The 18,496-nt window shown below is 28.0% G+C and overlaps 2 protein-coding genes across 3 annotated transcripts in view; both read left to right on the top strand.

The window, feature by feature from the left end:
• Window positions 1-5,118, top strand: part of LOC119685256 (facilitated trehalose transporter Tret1-2 homolog) — a gene marked incomplete in the record, with an annotated part of 12,560 nt that extends 7,442 nt beyond the window's left edge. Inside the window, 4 exon segments of the mRNA XM_038099497.1 lie at window positions 2,727-3,014; window positions 3,543-3,734; window positions 3,795-4,103; window positions 4,163-5,118. Of these exon segments, the coding sequence (XP_037955425.1) occupies window positions 2,741-3,014; window positions 3,543-3,734; window positions 3,795-4,103; window positions 4,163-4,947 (1,560 nt within the window).
• A 4,260-nt stretch (window positions 5,119-9,378) lies between these two features.
• Window positions 9,379-15,958, top strand: LOC119685034 (facilitated trehalose transporter Tret1-like). 2 transcript variants are annotated; one of them, XM_038099220.1, is made up of 6 exons: window positions 9,379-9,474; window positions 12,581-12,873; window positions 14,337-14,528; window positions 14,602-14,910; window positions 14,972-15,571; window positions 15,647-15,958. In XM_038099220.1, the coding sequence occupies exons 2-6, from the start codon at window positions 12,600-12,602 to the stop codon at window positions 15,754-15,756; spliced, it is 1,485 nt and encodes a 494-aa protein (XP_037955148.1). In that variant the 5' UTR covers window positions 9,379-9,474; window positions 12,581-12,599; the 3' UTR covers window positions 15,757-15,958. The 2 variants fall into 2 exon arrangements, with proteins under 2 accessions (XP_037955148.1, XP_037955146.1); XM_038099218.1 differs by having other exon boundaries at window positions 14,972-15,958.
• The last annotated feature ends 2,538 nt before the right edge of the window (window positions 15,959-18,496 follow it).

The raw sequence follows: 18,496 nt of genomic DNA, 5'->3' as shown, positions 1-18,496 counted from the left end.
TAACTTGAGTTTTCGATAAAACTGATTCCCCATAAGCCTTTTGTAGCATTCGCAACGATTCTGCACACGAAATTTCGTTCGAAACACAAAATTTGATGCAAACTCTTTGTTCAATATTTTTTTCCATTGTTTTTTTCGCAACGCACTACTGAGGGGAACTGGTTTCAACAGCTGCCGTAAACGAACTGTCTGACAGATCGCGCTCATTTTTGGCATAGTAATTGTCCTTAATTGCTGCCAAACTACATAAACTTAAAATATCGAAAAATATACAGCGCGCGAATTTTAAATGAGAATTTCCGAAAACTTTTCGGTCTTAATGTATATAATATTCTACCTTATTATATATATGAACATTTCATTTTCATTTCATTTGAAAAAAAATTTATGAAGTTTACTTAGTTTATAATGAAAGCACTATTGCATGTTTTGCTAGTATATTTAGTTCCTGATATGTTTTCAAAAATGCTTCTATCATTTCGATTTCAAATACTCATTTTCAAGCACTTAAATGTCATCAACTGTTAAATATACACTTCAATCTTTATGCGTTTGAATGGTTTTTTTTACTTTATTTAAATACTTTTTAATAGTGCATATTTAATGACAATTTTATTACACATACGTATATTTTTTAATTTTTTTATTATTTTTTTTGTAGCTTTTATCTGTTAAAAACAATTAAATTTCATTGTTGTGCGAATGATCGAATTCATCTTCATGAGCGTTGTTACCGCATTCCCATTGACTTAAATTTAAATTGATTGATTTTAAATTAATTGCTTATGATACAATAAATTAATGATTATAGAATAAAATTTCAATTGTATTCATCATAGTTGTAATTTTTTGAAAATTATATACATACCTAGGAAATATATTTATTAAACGAATTAAATATAATGATTCATAATGAGAAGCATAATCCATAGATACTATTCATCATTGAATGAGTATGTAACTTTAATATATTATTAAAAATACTTAAAATTTTTTAATAATATAATTTTAGTTCTTAATATATTATAAGCACTGTATAAACAGTACTATACGAGTATAATGGTTTTAACGTAATCCAAGTATCTCACACAATTGGAAAAAGCTGTCATAGCCTATAATTTATTACAAATGAATGCACAGATTAATTTTATAGCTGTCAGGCTGAATTCGAAATCAAATACTAATGAGACTTGTTGAGTTTAAATTTGTTTGCTTTTTTAAAATATTTTTATTTTATATAATGTTTGTTAATTTATATACCGGATGGACACATGGACACTTTATATAACTTTTAGGCCCTATTTTGTCATTACTACATTGTATTTTGCTATTGATGTGGGGAGTGTACTTTAAATTCAGTATCTTTTCCGTGGTAAATAAAGATTGGTTGGATGGGCACGCATTAATTAACATGACCAGAAAGAGAATAAAACTACTGTGAGTATTTATCTGTACAAGGTTTTTTCCAAAACGACTGGAAGTCTATATCTTAAAGTCAGAGTTATAATTCCTCGTCTCTGCATTTTTTTTGCTTTTGTTTTGAATTTATTGCGTGCAGATATCAGCAAGAATATTTGCAATAAATAAAGTCTTTAGTGTCTATCTTTGATACAACCGAATTTTCTTTTGGTTTGTCAAGCAAATGAAAATATTTAACATCTTTAACATTATTAGATGTCAAATGGATTGGCTCATAGGCTAACATATTAGAAAGTAGGGCTGATCACCATAAGGTATCTATGCAGATCTATTGAACCAAACAAATTCGTAGTGGTCAGTGCTTGATATTGTATTTTTTTTTAATAGTTTCTATTGTTGTATATAGTAGCATATTGTCTTTGCCATTTTCCAGCAATTATCGACATTTTGAGACTTTAGCAGTCCATAACCATACCACTTATGGTGTTATGGTTTTATTGCAGTAAATTTTCAAATTACTTTAATAATCAGTGATGTCATTAACCCATGTGGCTTCTAATTTATTTTTTTAACGAATTCACGCCATTTTAATTGTTTGCTTTTATATATAATCTATAATATATCAGTTTGCCATTAATTAATTGATTATTTGACAATTCTTTAAAGGTTCAATTAGTTTTCTAAACAGAAAATAAGACAATGGAAATTTTAAACACATATTTAGTGAATTAAGTAATTATTTGTTAGGCACTATACACAATTATAAGTAGGTGATATATTGACCAAAGAAGATCGTATTGGAAAATGTTAAACCACACATATGTACACAATCCGGATCAGTATGACACGACGAATGCATTTTTTTACGCCTCTCATTTTGAACACTACTTTTAGAATTTTGTAGATAATTAAATAAAATTGTGTCAAATTTTTTGGAGTTTTTTTTTTATTTTGCTTCTTAGGATGTAACATCTGTTTACCATGATCCAGTGGATAAAAACATATGTTAATTCGTTTTAAACTATTGACCTTATAAATACCAACCATTTAAAGTTGTAATTAAAATTCGTTTTATTAATGTTAAAAATAAACTATGAATATATATATATAAATAAAAACTAAATTCTGGGATTCACTCTGTAATTTTTTGTAATTACTTTAAAAAGCCAATTATATAAGTGTGGTGTCATTATAATTTAGTTAATGTTAATCGATAAATTATAATTGACAATTAAATATTATTTATTCATTTTTAAAGAATGGTATTAATAATTATTATATATTGATATTTTTATTTTATAGTACAATAAAAAACCAAAAAATGAATGAAAAACTTAACAATGAACTGCATGAGTTTCAATCTTTGCGAACTAATGGACAACCTCAGATTGTTGCTGGCCTGCATAAGCCGTTAAGTAGAAAGCCGTTAGGTGAGCAAAAATGTGCAATAAGACGTCAAGCAATTATGGTGATCCTCGGAAATGTTGGCCTACTTGCAACTGGAATGGGTTTAGGTTTACCTACAGTTACACTAAAACAAATTACGGATCCCAATGAAGCCATTCATTTAACAGCATCACAAGCTACCTGGTTTGGTGAGTTTTTAAAATAATTAACAATTAATTAATTAAGAAATTTCTTACTTGAAATAGTTAAAAGAATATTTTAACAATAGTAACCAAAACTAATAATTAATATATAACAAAACACTTTGTAGCATTAAATGGATGACAGTATCTACTAGAAGTTCAAAAGCATCTTTCCAAAGTATATAAAATTTTGGTTATAAAAATTTTAAAGCATACTTTTTTGATTCAAATATAAATATATAACAGAAATCATTTATTATAACATTTAAGAAACTAGGTAATATGTCTAACTATTAATAGTCATTGAAAGCCGTTGCGCAAATTAAGAAAATAATAATTATAATAATACTTATGGAAATACGCATCTATTTTTGTACAATCTATTTAATACTTAACTATGCTGAGCATTATTTATCATTAAGATGTACAAAAAATATTAAATAAATATATTTATAATAAAAATAATCTCTTTATTAATTTAGCATTTTCATGTCTCTTTTACTGAATTTGTTTTAAATTTGTTTTCATTTTTAGCTTCTTTAAACATGCTCTCAAGTCCTATTGGTGGGCTGCTGTGCGCACTGCTGCTAGATAGATTAGGACGAAAGCGTACTTTATACTCACTCAATGTATTGGCTATTACTTCATGGATGCTTATGGCGTTATCCATACAATTCAGTACTGAAACTGCCTATTTGATGTTAATGATGTCACGTTTTGTTATAGGTAATTGTACATATATGAAATTAAATTGAAAACTTTAATAAAAACAGATTTTAACTAAAGGATTGTCAAGTGGTATGTCGAGTGCTCCGGTAGGAGTATATGCAGCAGAAATAAGTACGCCCAGAATACGTGGTCGGCTTATATTGGGCACATCGATTGCTGTGGCCTCTGGTATTACATTAATTTATTTATTAGGATTCTTCATACGTGATGACTGGCAATTAATTGCTTTGATATGTAGTGGTTATCAAATTGTTTCTTTACTCTGTGTTATACCAATGCCAGAAAGCCCTAGTTGGTTAATTTCTAAAGGACGTATTGCAGAGGCAAAAGCATCCATGAATTATTTTAGAGGATTGGAAAAGTCTGGTATGTAAATTTAGCTTTCCATAAAGGAATTTTAATAACAATAAAATATTTATTTGTAGCTTTAATCACAAATTCAGAAATTGAAGCAGAATTCAATATTTTACAAAAATCAATACAATTGGGAGTTGGAGAAAAGAAACCATCGTTTTTCCGTTCATTAAAATTACCCGAGGTGTATAAACCCTTACTAATTCTAATAACACTCTTTGCCTTCCAACAGACGACTGGAATTTTTGTAGTGATCGTCTATGCAGTTCAAATTTCAACAGAAGCTGGTGTCACAATAGATCCATTTTTATGTGCTGTGCTCATTGGAGTTACGCGTGTATTGACAACTTGCCCAATGGGAATAATATTAGAAAAATGGGGTCGAAGACGTTCTGGTATTATATCAGCAATAGGGATGTGTTGCTGTATGTTTCTCTTAGCTGCCCAAAGTTGGTGTGAGTGGTTAAATAAGGTACCATTTCTGCCTGTCATAGCAATTGTTGGGTTTATATTGCTCAGCACACTCGGTTTATATACATTGCCATTCTTCATGATCTCAGAACTATTTCCACAAAAAGTACGTGGTCCTGCATCTGGCATCACCGTAGCTGTGGGTATGTTTTTGTCATTTGTCTGTATCAAAACTTATCCATCTATGAAGGAAGCGATTGGCAATGAATATTGTTTTGTGGTTTATGGTGTGATGGCCTTTTTAGCTACTATATTTATATATCTCTTCTTGCCAGAAACTCGAGGACGAACACTACTTCGAATTGAAGAAGAATTTCGCCATAGATCGATACGAAATTCGCGTTCATCAGCGCCAGTAGAAATGCGGGAAGTTTTTATTAAATAAGTTAATAAGTAATTATATATCGAATACTTAATATGAAAACTCAACATTCCAAAAATAGATATTGATTAGGATTAATTAGATATAAGAGCTACTTATTAGTAATTACTTAGTTAAAAAATTTAGTTTTACTTAGTAAATTTTGGAAAATATGTTTATAAGACTGTGATAAATATAAAAAAATCGCTTTAATACTTTTAGTTGCAAATATAAATGATAAATGCTGTTAAAAATGTCTTTATATTAATATAAATAAATAAATATATATATGTACAATGTGCTTTTTTAATGTGGTTAAGTTTAAAAGATTTATGCTTCACAATTTAAATAAAACTATCGGACTGCGAATGAATTATAATTATATTTTGCGAAATACGAGATTTTATATATGCTAGTGGAACTAATGCCTAGGGTGTGAGATTGACCTGAACGTCAATCTCACAGCATGTCGCATGACGATAATAGAATTAGTTCAAGATTGTCACACAGCATGTTTGTTTCCAAGTACAATAACTGATTTTTCAGGAATGTCGTTAGTTAACGAACTAGAGCCACGATTAAAGTCAAAAGTAAGTGGAAGTAAGTTGATCGTTACACTCTTTTCTTGATAATCCGCGTCGAAAGTCGTAATAAAACATGTTTAATGATGTCAAATTTTCGTATGTAAGTGTCAGATGACACCTGAGAACAATCAGTGTTCAAAATCAAAATATAAATAGTGATTCTCATGGCTGAAAAGATTATTCGATTTTTAAATCATATATTTTGTTTATGGAATCTTCTATTATATGTGAAATCACCCATAATACCTTAATTAAAGGAAGATATTTAGTTTTGTTTCTAAAAATAATACATCATATTTTTTTAGTTATTAAATTTTATTTTTTAAATTATTGAGGCAGGTTTCCTAATTTTTAATTTTGAACAGAAATCAGTTAATTAAAGCCAATGTTTGGAATCAGAATTTAATAGAAAAATACATTGAAACTTAAATGTAATAATTAGTTTATGACTTTTGAAATGTTGGAAAATTTTCTTGCCAATTCTTCTTTTATAATACCAGGTTGTCAATACATTACCTTAATTACTATTACTTTATTTTATCTATATATGTAATATTAAATTAAAGATATCAGTTAGTACAGTACATTTGCTAACAATAGATTTGTTACGTGATCAAAAATTATCTTTAGTCTTTACTAGCTAATATTTTGTATATCTATTAGTAATTAAGAATTTTATGTTGTACGCTATAACATATCTACATCGAATAGGAAAGAATGGTATTAGTGTGAAAATTTTTACATCCGAAAGAAATGTTTTATTCAAATAAATTCTTTTCCATACAAATTAGGTAAAATTGATTTGTTCAATTTCAAGACAGTTAAAAATGTAGTTCCTAATAAGTTCGAAAAAATATATGGTAATCAATTACTACCATATGTTCCTATAATATTACTTTTAAACAAATTTATAGTACTCGTATTTACTTTTCAGATTCAGGTTAATAATTTATTGGTGGTAGTAAATATAGTAATTGTGTAGCCTGAAATGCACTTCATTGGCTTAATTTTTCTTATAACATTATTTTTATAACAAGAAATAATATTCTAAACAATGACAATAATGACTGTAAGTGTTTAATAAGTTAGTATTAATAGACTATTTCATTCCATATTCTAATTGAAACAAATAAAATAATAACTCATTATTTTTCTTTGGGTAAAATTCACCTGATACAGACCAATGGTATAAGTACGTATATACTATAAGATTCTAGGTAGTTTTTTGATTTTTTTTTGATACGTGGATACTTTATTTCTTTTTATATATATTCTTATTCAAAAGGATTATTTAAATTTCATGAATATTTTGTAAAGAGAATTCAGTCGCAATTTAACTGCAACATTTTGTACTCCACGTATAAAGTATAGAATCAATAAAAGTTCTTTATTTTAAAAGCTGATATTGTTCCGGACTATTTTTTAGTTCAAGACATCTCCCAACAAATTGATTTCCGTGTAATTTGAAGGAGGGTTCCTTAACTATAATTGTTCTCCGTCCAGAAAAGTATTCAATGTGTTTTCTAAGGACTATATATACTCCAAAAATAATTACGTTAAATACAAAAACTATTGTACTACGGACCAGTGGTACTTATGATGAGCGGAAGTTGGGAAATTCTGATCTAAAAGGTAATATATTATAATATCGTTAAGTTTTTAAAGTATCAAATAATTTTAATTATTAATTTAAATCTGACCACCAAAGCACCAAAGGTATTTGAAGACACGAATATGAATGTTTCATTTTAATTATTAAAACCGCATATACTGTATTGATATTGCTTTACAAGTTCAAATAAAATTACGTCTATTCCGATGTGATTTATTATTATAAATCATTACAATAAATTGTATTAGTACAACAAATTCACTGATTTATTTATTGCATTACATGACAAAGAGTGATAGATTTGACATGCATATTCGATTAGTATAATAAAAGTAAAATGTAATGTAGAAGCAAAACTCAATAAAAAATCTTTTTTTAAGTTATTATAAGAGACATGGTCTAATTTACATGTAATATCGTACATATAATTGTATTCAATAGGTTGGTCATTATTAATGAATATATGTTTTAATATTATTTATCATCAACTAAAATTGTTCGAATACTAGCAAAAATACTAATATTATATTACTAGTATTATATTACTAGTACCATCACTTTAAAAGATCTATAATCTATATCTATAAAAATTGATATTGTAATCCGGTGCTTGTGATTATGCAGTCATTGACATGCATCCAAGATCGCTTAAAGATTCTTGGCAACTATTTTTTGGAATATATAACTACATAAATATTCAATTATTTCCAAATAATGTATTATAGATATTTATAAATACAAATTATTTCTGCTCAAATTAGGGAAATTTTTATAGAGAACTTCGCAAATACTTCTTCCTACATTTATATTCCTTGGAAAGGTCTCATAGTATTGCAAGTACTAGTGTGATTTGGATGACACATTTTTTTAAATTTTACCGATATCACTGATATTTATGTGGTTTTAAAAGTTACAAAGATAAGTATAACTTCAATTATTAAAGTTGAAAATAGATAAACGCAAAAATTTAAAAACAGTGGGAAAAAAGATATTTTTCTAAATTTTAGACTCTATGAGCGTCCTTTATATCATTGGGTTTATCAATAACTTTATGTGGCATAGTTTTTTTCTTAATATTTAAATAATAGCAACCAAAATATAGACAAATTTTTTCAAAACCGTTTATCTTAGGTGACCCTAATACGTATATGCATATATAAAAAATATTTGCAAACAATCAGAAAGATTTATAAAAGTATTTAATTGTATAAGATTAAGTATAACCTTAATTAAAATAATACTGTTACCTCAAACAAAAATCTTTCACAGATGGTATTTGCGAAGAATTAGTATTATAACATACTATATGTATCAGTATATTACAATTCTCAATGATCAATAGAAATACTCGTAGAAGGACATCCCTTCAGACTGACTGATTGCTTTAATTACTGGCTTCTAATCTGTTGGATATCAGGATGCTAAAATGGAAATCCCTCACAATGCTATTTATTACAGCTGCGACCAGTCGAAGGAAAATTAAACTATTCTTTACTTCCTCTGTACATGTCTTGGTCTCTACAGGCAGAGACCACCTACGTTAGAAGAACCGCTCTTCAAATATCAGAAATAGCTAGTGGAAACTTAACGAACTTTAGTAGTTTCAAAGCACACACACTGGACTTAATTGTGCTGTAAATTCACACAACCAATCAGTTCGTACGAACTGTGAAGCAATCATCCTATCAATATTACGATATAACAATTATAAAAGAAAGTTATAGGCAAACTACTATTTTAAAATATCTAACTTACTGTAAATAATTATAACGAAACGCATTTCTTGCTTCTCTGTAAAATACATGAGTGTACTCAATACTTATATTTATTTTAAGATCTTATATATAAACTTTGATTAAAATATTACATGTGTTATTTAATAGACAGACACAAGCACATTTGTTTCGAAGGTTGAAGATACCTAACAGTATGACACAATTTTAACTAAATAAATGATTAATTAGTTAAAAATAATATAAGTACAGAAGCATGTATAAACAAACAAATATAATAAAAAATTAAATGCATAGACTGTTATCAAAATTCAAAACATTTAAACTTCAAGAGAGGGAATTACTTATATCGTTAAGTGCTCTTGTATTTTTCTTTTCCTTACTGAATGTATGTGATAGTGATAAGAAAAGTATCTTCAAAAGGATTTCCATATGTTAAACAAGTTCATGCAGTTAGTATTTTGCTGAAAGCGTGCGTTTATCGTTCTTCAAGTACCGATCGTGCAACAACTGAAGACATTGACGCTTAAACGATTGTTTTGTTTAATCTATCTATTATTGTTTGTAATTCGTGCATATATAAAAAATAGTTTTAGTTGGATTTTGCGATTCGTTCTAAACGGTTGGTTTTCAAGCAATTTTTTCTTTATAACTAAATTTATTTAAATGCAAAAGTACGACATTTTAAAAACTTTTGAAATTTTCTTTCAATGATTGTTGTTGTACTTTGGTTGTGATATGGGTTGTGATATCGTGTGAATGACAAAGTTTAAGATTCTATAATATTAATAAAAATATATTTATAGTATAAAAAATAGAATTCTTATACAAAACTGTGTACACTTCAATTTTAATTTCATAAGATTTTCATAATAATTTTAAATTAAATTTCATTATTAAAAAAAAGGAAAAGTCATATAAAAACATAATTAAATAAAATAAATTTTTTTTGTGCTTTATTAATAATTAGTTGAATATGCATATAAAGTCATTAATAGTGTGAACCGTACAGCAAATAACATATTATTGTTATTATAATAGCAATAGCAATTGCTTTTTCACAGAAATCAATTTTATTTAATTTTTTAATCAACAACTTTAGTCACACTTTTAACACATTACTTGCGAATTATGTATAATATTAATAATTTTAGAAAATAATAAACCAAAACGCACATTTAACAGATTCTAAATATATCACAATTTAAAAAAATTATAAAAAAAATTTGATAAATAAATAATAATTAAAAAAAAAAATAAAAATTTAATTTTATTCCCTTCTGGTCCAAAGCATAAAGTGTTAAAATAATAAAAATTAGTATCGTGTTCTTATCAAATTTTTAAATAATTTATATAAATTTTAATAATATATGTTAAACATATTAATCAAAAAAAGTTATCTTAGTTTCAACTAAAAGTAACAAACAAAAACAAATCTTTAACAAAGTCCACCATATTTCGTTTGTGGGTTTTGATTGAAAATAGGAACTTATTTCAGGTTACTGTTAAAAAATTTTTTAAAATTGAAATAATAATAATTATGCTTGAAGCCTTACCGTATAAGCTTGATTATTATCCTTTTTTAAACAATTGTAGGCTTAGCAAAAAAATAATTTGGATGCAATATAAAATTTCAAATGAAATAAATCTTTCAAGTTGTAATAAATAATTTAAAATAAAATGTACTCAAAATTAAAAATACGATAATTCTTATTTTTTATGTGATGAAAGAAAAATTACAGATAAACTTGATTTACCAGATACAATATTAGCGATGAACTTAAATGACTGTACGTTAGTTTGTGGGTATATATATACCTTTTCATAGCAATCTGTTAAAAAAATGTAAGCATTAATCAATAAGTTTGTCGAATTAATACATGTCATATAAATCAAGTCTTACACAAAACTATTCTTTCCAACTACTGCATATAATGTATTGTGCATTCGATATATAAAATCGTCAATGACAGAATTTTGTCGTTCATTACATTAGACATCTCCTTCTGACATTAGGAGGTCCTCCACGGAAGACATTCTGGCTTTCATTCGAAAAGCGGAATGTCTTCTGTTCGGTTAGGGCCAGTTGCAGCACAAAAGATCAATCTGGTCGCAGTGCTCTGCTCCGTTGGGAGCTAGAACCCCGCTTATTTCTAATTCTACATTAGATATGTATATTGGATATTCGTCACATTTGAGAGGTGATTCTCTATTTGTTTAGATGAGAACAACCATATTGAAATGAAAGAGTCGATCTATTCTTATAATGATGTGATAATGATCTTATAATGTTAATCTTATAATTAACCATATAAATTATTAAACAATACTTTTGATTAAGAATGCTTTTTTTTTATAAACCTATAATGTTAAAAATCACCAATTTTGAAACGTTTAATTTGAAATCAGTTAACAAAATAGTTTAATATAATTTTTTTTAAATATGATCTTTGAGTAATATATTACATCTATTTTATAATAAAAATATACAAGAATATAGGAATATAGAAGTGAATTTAAAAAAATATCTTATTAAAATCTAGTTTTTAAAACTCTTTTAGTTATTTTTGATGATGTGATTTCTTGATACACCCTAAAGGACTTCCTGTAACTATTTAATAGGGCAATTCCAATTTATCCATATTATTTTTATGAAAATCTGTTGGCTATATTCTTTATTAATAGACGGATACATATTACGGGACCTTTTACAAAACTTTAATGTTAGCTGTGAGTAGTTATAATAGTTATAATATTAGTTCCCAACTGCACCGAAGAAATAAAACCAAAAAATGAAAATGATAGATTTGTACGTTGCTTATTTCCACAAAGATAATACAATAATTTATAGCCAGAGATAAACTTGTCGACTTTTCAGTTCTTAAAAATTAAATTTAAACATAAGTATGGCATATGTAACTAAAAGTGACTGATATTAAAGATATATGGGGTTATATATACATACTGTCATAGATCGTTCAAGTAATATTATCTCTCTAATTTTGTAACTTATTACATATACGATGAATCATCTCATACTAAAATGCTGTAGATAACACCTAACTGGTATGAGAAGATGTTAAATACATATAAAAAAAATTTATTCTTATTTATAAATTCAATAACTGCTTACATCTGGTATTTTGTAATTTTCATTATAAATACAGCGTGATATCAAAGTGTCTTCCGAATCTCTGGTTTAGCAACAATCTCAAATGTAAAAAATTTTTCTAGTAAAATATATTATTTGATAAACCTTTCTTCAAAAAAAAAATTAATATTTTTTTTTTATTAACAATATAATACATACAAAATCAAAAACTAATATTATTTTCAAGTTTTTATAAAATTACCGATAGTTCCAAGAAATTTTATTAGTAAAATTTAAATTAATTTGAAAAATTAAAAATAAAAATTTTGAGAGTAACCCTGTATTCTAAATAATTGTTTATTAAATCTATGGTTGACCATCATGAAACGTAATATCATCATCAATTGTATAATCAGATTGTGTGACAAAGGTTTATTAGGAAGTAGTAAAATAGTTATTTATTCTCTTCAAACAACAAAGTATCTATTATCACCGTTAAGTTATTTTTGTAAGCAATATAAATCAATATGTATAAAAATTGAATTATTATAAATATAAACTTTAACAAATTTTAAAAACTTCATTTTGATTTGTAATTTAATTAATAAATTTTAACAATTTAATTTCAATTTTATAGTTGAGCAAAATAACGAACAATGAATTCAAGAACTAATAATGAACCGAATGAGTTTCAACCTTTGCGAAGTAATAGACAACCTCAAATTGTCTCTGGTCTTAATGGATCATTTGATAGAAAACCATTGGGTGAGCAGAACTGTGCGGTAAGACGTCAAGAAATCATGGTTATACTCGGTAATGTCGGTATACTTTCGGGTGGTATGGCTCTCGGTTTACCTACAGTTACATTAAGACAACTTACAGATCCCAATGAAAGCATTCATTTAACTCTATCGCAATCTTCGTGGTTTGGTAAGTCATAAAAATAAGTATATCTCAAAAAATATTGCGAAAATTTAATTAAATATTATAAGATTTCATCAAATTGCTTATATGATTAAAAAATATCTTTTTTTATTTTATAAAATTAATAAATTGTATGCTTTAAAAATTTTATTAAAATTTAAAGATATCTATAATATTTTTCGTAATATTAAATAAGTGACGCAATTGACAATAAATGCTATAAATGTACCTTGTGATCAAAAAAGAACGAGAATTTTAATTTTTTGAATTCCCGCGCTTATCCAATCGACACATTTTTTTTATTTTCACGCTGGCAACACTATTATACACATTCTGTCAAAATTTAATGCATATCGTATGATTAGTTTCTGTTTGGCGTCTATACAAAGAAGTCGAAAAAGTTTCGTGTGGCGATTTTTACCTTACCTTATGGTCTCAAAACGAGTTCCTCGCAATGGCAATTTGAGTCGGCGGAAGAGGAAAAAGTTACACGGGGCCATATCTGGAGAGTACGGTGCTTGGTTGATGATATTAGTGGAGTTTTTGGCCAAAAACTGCGGCTTTTTTAGAATGAAATTCAGCTTTTTTCCCACCAGTTGAGATGCGACGCGTTTCAAATCCAAAACATCAGTTAAAATGTGTTCGGCCGATCCATATGAGATGCCCAACAACACTGCAATCTCTCTAATCGGTTCACAACGATTTTCTAACACGATCTGCTCCGCCGATTCAATGTTTTATTCAGTAACAGAAGTTGTTGGGCGGCCAGAGATCTCATCATGGTCCAAGCTTGTACGACCGTCTTTGAACCTTTTAAACCATTCATATACTCGTGGTTGCGACACACACAAATCACCAAAGGCCCTTATTAACATTTTTTAACAGTTTCGGCACACTTGAACCTATTTGCAACACATAATTTGATGCACGCACGTTGTTCTAATTTTTGATCCATTGTAAAAATCGCCACATGAAAATTTTTCGACTTCTTTGTATGACGCCAAACAAAAACTAATCGTACGATATGCGTTAAACTTTGACAGAATGTGTATAATGGTGTTGCCAGCGTGAAAATAAAAAAAATTTACCGATTGGATAAGCGCGGGAATTCAAAAATAGGCCTCTCGTTCTTTTTTTATCAGAAGGTATATATAAATAGTGTACTGATAAAACCTTTATAATTTTAATTTCAAAAATATTAATGTCCTTTTTTATTAAAGTATTAGTATATATTTATATTATTTTTTTAAACGCTCATTAAATTGATTAGGATATACTTTATATAAGCCGAGTGATTACACCAACATGAGATGTTGGCATTACAATTTAATTGTATATTACAAGAACAATTATTATAACAATGATTAATAAATTATATATTATATTTAATCACTAAAAAAAAGTTTTTCTTAAACAACATATTTATTATCTTAATTATATATTTAAATAATATGTTTTTACATTTATAGCTTCCTTAAACATGCTCTCCTGTCCTATAGGTGGGTTGCTTTGCGCACTAATACTAGATAGATTAGGACGAAAACGTACATTGTACTTACTCAATATGTTCGCAATTATTGCATGGCTGCTAATGGCATTATCTACACATTTCAATACTGAAACTGCCTATTTGATGTTAATGATATCGCGACTTGTTATAGGTAACTATGGACATATAAAAATAAATATTTTACGTCATTTAAAAATTTTACTTTTAAATATCTCGTTATACAGGTATAACGAATGGTATGTCTGGCGCTCCGGTAGGAGTATATGCAGCAGAAATAAGTATGCCCAAAATACGTGGTCGGCTTATATTGGGCACATCGATTGCTGTTGCCTCTGGTATTACATTAATTTATTTATTAGGATTCTTCATACGTGATGACTGGCAATTAATTGCTTTGATATGTAGTGGTTATCAAATTATTTCCTTACTCTGTGTGATACCAATGCCAGAAACTCCTAGTTGGTTGATTTCTAAAGGACGTATTGCAGAGGCAAAGGCATCCATGAATTATTTTAGAGGATTAGAAAAGTCTGGTAAATAATTCAAATTGCTTTCAAAACAGCTCATATATTAATGAAATTTGATTATTTATAGCTTTAATTACAAATACAGAAGTTGAAGCAGAATTCAATATTTTACAAAATTCAATACAATTGGGTGTTGGAGAAAAGAAACCATCATTTTTCCGTTCATTAAAATTACCCGAGGTGTATAAACCCTTACTAATTTTAATAACGCTCTTTGCCTTCCAACAGACGACTGGTATTTTTGTGGTGATCGTCTATGCAGTTCAAATTTCTACAGAAGCTGGTGTCACAATAGATCCATTTTTATGTGCTGTACTCATTGGAATTACGCGTGTATTGACTACTTGCCCAATGGGAATAATATTAGAAAAATGGGGTCGAAGACGTTCTGGCATTATTTCAGCATTAGGGATGTGTTACTGTATGTTTCTTTTAGCTGCACAAAGCTGGTCTGAGTGGTTAAGCAAGGTGCCATTTCTACCTGTTATAGCAATTGTTGGGTTTATATTGCTCAGCACACTCGGTTTATATACACTGCCATTCTTTATGATCTCAGAACTATTTCCACAAAAAGTACGTGGTCCTGCTTCTGGAATAACCGTAGCTGTGGGTATGTTTTTGGCATTTCTATGTATTAAAATATATCCATCTATGAAGGATGTCATTGGTAATGAATATTGTTTTGTGGTTTATGGTGTGATGGCCTTTTTAGCTACAATATTTATATACCTTTTCTTGCCAGAGACCCGAGGCCGGACACTACTTCAAATAGAAGACGAATTTCGCCATAGATTGTTGCGAAATTCTCGTTCGTCAGCACTAGTGGAAATGCGGGAAGTTTTCATTAAATAAGTTGCAAAAATTTTATGTGTTGAATAATTGATATGAAAACTCAACATTCGAAAAAAGGATACTAAACATGATATAACAGGCATCAATTTGGTTTGTTTCTAGCAACGAATGGCTTTCCCAAAAAATTGTTGAGTTTAAGAACGAATTTTTAATTAGACTGTGATAAATAGCAAATTGGCCATATATTTTTAAATAATTTAATAAAGCATATTGTATGAATAAATATATATATATATATAATTTTATTAATGTTATTCATTTTGATATAAGACGCGGTTTAGAACCGACAAAAACTTGTTTTTGAAAAAAAATAACTAGATATGCGGGATGATTTTCAATGCAAATAAATATTTAAATTACAGTTGTTATTAAAAAAGTTTGCTTCAGTCTTTGACATATAGAAATTCTACAGCAAACAATAGTCATAAACAATATAATAATAATTATACATTTATTTTAAATATATAAAAATAATGCATTCTCTCTGTATATCCCAAAATGAATCAAACAGTAACTCCAATCATGGAAAATAGGTACATATATGATTTTCAGAAATTGTTTACCTTCTAACAATATGTACTATTATTTAGTCATCCACGTACAGTTGCTTTTTAGACGAAAAACATACTGTGCAAATCCAGTCATGAATTTAAAGGTGTTATGGAAATTTTACTTCATCGATTTCGATTAGTTTTCAATTTGGTCGTAAAAAACCGATGACACAAAACGCTCTGTATATTCGAATTGTGTTTTGGCTACAAACAAGAAAATTTTGTGAAATTATTTTGAACAACAGCAAAGCAAAGATTAGGTAGATTGTTTTCGTCAGAAGATATAATAGGTCAAGGAACATGGAGCTAATGCTATATTGCATTTATATTTAAAAGTGCAAAAGTTAGAAATGGGTGCCGCCTTCCCACACTGGATTGAAAATAACAAGGTGTTCATTTTTCCAAGTCTTGTTTAGGAATAATTAGGTACAATATAATAGGGGTATTCAGGCAACTGATTAGTTGCTTAGTTGATTCAAAAACTTCATATAAAAAAAATTTAGCATTTTGATGTTAATCAGTTGCTTGAACGACCCAAAATGCGTAATTTGATTAGTTTGTTGTGTGTAAATGCCTTGGCAGCACTAGCATCAACAGCAAAAGTGAAACATACTTGTGTTTGCAAAATTGTTTACACACAATTCAAACAGCTGAAAGAGACAGCTAACAAATTTCTATATTAAAGTTCATTTTAAGTTATTATTACGACACTTGGTACTGGCAGCACTATTAATCAAATTTGTACTAATCTGAGAATCACCGAAATAGTTGATTCTCTGCTTAGTTTCATTTTTGTGTGCAAATTTTTGTTGTAATCAACTACTAAGCAACTAATCAGTTGCCTGAATACCCCTAATATAATATATAACGAAATATTGGATAATTACTGGATCCAACCCTATACCGAAATTAACGAATTAGACATAACTTACTAAAGCTCATTAAAATTGACAAACAATTTAAATTTTTTGTGACAATATAATGGTTTTCATATTATAGGATGAGCACAGAACAATACTTATAAAACAAAGAAAACTGAAAAAATTTATAATATGGCGAAGAAATATCGATTGCACAAGATATTGTATGACTGAGTAATCCTCCATATTAGTCAGTCACTACTTACTGCTTCTATATTTAAAAAGGATGTTCAATGAAGAGAAATTTATTTCCAACAAAAAAGTGATATCCGAAAGAATTGAATTGCATTGATACAGCCTTTATTAATAATAAAGTCGATCTTTACAAAATAAAATTATTATATTTATAAATAGTCCTATTTGATGCTAATCCCACCAAGTGTATTATATATAATGCAAGTTATAAAATCTAACGTTCAAATATGACCAGTGTAGCACAAAATATGTAAGTTCTACATCATTAATAAGAACTTAGTTTTTGCCAATCGATAATGTGGAAGATTTTAAGCAATGATCTTCGCTTATATTTATTGAAGTTAGAATTGAAGACTCATGAAAATGGTATTGATTTCAGTGGATTTATTAACAACAAATAAAAATCATCAGAAACGATCTCGTGCATCTCCATTAAAGTCTTGTGATTTAGTAGTCGCTAAACTACTTTTTGTAGAAGTATTTTAAATTCTTGGTTTATACGGACAAACCAAAACCAGCTTCAATCTTGGATCCAATAAAGAGTGCACTATTCGAGATATAGTGCATTTATCTGACAATGAAGATGATTTATTTGTGCCTGACAAGGAGAAGTAAGTAAGTCTTCCAGAGATATAGCCTTAAATAATTAGGAAGCTTCCAGACCAGTTGCTGTCGTTGGCCAATATAAATCACTGTACAGATTGGAGGACCGCAGAAATAAATACATACGTTCATAATTGTTTTCGACAAAAATAAAAATATGGTTATAATGTTAAATTCAGTTTTATTAATTTATCAATTTAAATTCTTTTATTTGGTATACTATAAAAATTAAATAATGTACTTTTACTACTACACCAAAAAAAAATTTTGTAAATGTCGTCAACCGCATGTGGCCCACGGGCTGTACTTTGGACAGCCCTGGCATAAAGTAATCAATCTGTATATGAACATTTTTAAAGAACACTTTAAATAAGTTATTATTTATGTGCTACATTGTGACCGAAAAGTTTTCGGAGGTTCTCATTTAAAATTCGCGCGCTGTATATTTTTCGATATTTTAAGTTTATGGTA

This window comes from Teleopsis dalmanni, chromosome 2 (assembly GCF_002237135.1).
Source record: "Teleopsis dalmanni isolate 2A chromosome 2, ASM223713v2, whole genome shotgun sequence".
In the NCBI taxonomy this organism is placed as follows: Eukaryota; Metazoa; Arthropoda; class Insecta; order Diptera; family Diopsidae; genus Teleopsis; species Teleopsis dalmanni.
Note: the sequence above shows the minus strand (reverse complement) of the source record. Positions and strands in the feature narration are given on the sequence as shown.